Consider the following 515-nt stretch of genomic DNA (forward strand, 5'->3'; position numbering starts at 1 on the left):
AACCCTGAACCTCCCCGCAGGAGTCCATGTTTCTGAGGGGTGAGGGTTTGTCTGCCCAAGGGACGCCGGGACCTTCCCCTGAGGCCTGGGTCTGGGGTCTCTGAGTCCCTCTGTTCAGTGGCACAGGGAACACTCATGTCACAGCAGGGCAGGCTCACCTGGCCCCTCCTGGAAGCCCCACTGGACAGACTCACCTGACGGCGACGCCTGGAAATAGGATCCGTGGGGGTGATGAGAAATCCAGTCTTTGGGATGTTGTTGGTGAAGACCATTTGCTTCTCTGAATCCACTTCCGGCCTCTGCAGCTGCCAGTTTCTGATGAGGCTGAGAAGACAGAACAGCCCAGTCAATGTGGGGACATGGTGGGGATTCATCAGGTGACGGGAGAAGTAGTAGAATGGGGGCATCTCATGGTGTTTTTTTCTTTCCATGGTCTCTCCCTTAACTTTTCATGTTTTTTATTTGTTTGCTATTTAATGTCATTCAAAATAAAGAAAAATTAACAATTTAAATTA

At 50.7% G+C, this 515-nt stretch overlaps 1 protein-coding gene across 4 annotated transcripts in view; it reads right to left on the bottom strand.

Moving 5' to 3' along the window:
- Positions 1-515, bottom strand: part of SYNE3 (spectrin repeat containing nuclear envelope family member 3) — a 59540-nt gene that overhangs the window by 15093 nt on the left and 43932 nt on the right. For all 4 annotated transcript variants that reach the window (XM_025042118.1, XM_015599776.2, XM_006925564.3 and 1 more), the window contains one exon: positions 195-324. In XM_025042118.1, coding sequence (XP_024897886.1) covers positions 195-324 — 130 coding nt within the window. The remainder of the gene's footprint in view (positions 1-194; positions 325-515) is intronic.

This window comes from Pteropus alecto, unplaced genomic scaffold (genome assembly GCF_000325575.1).
Source record: "Pteropus alecto unplaced genomic scaffold, ASM32557v1 scaffold8, whole genome shotgun sequence".
Classification (NCBI taxonomy): Eukaryota; Metazoa; Chordata; class Mammalia; order Chiroptera; family Pteropodidae; genus Pteropus; species Pteropus alecto.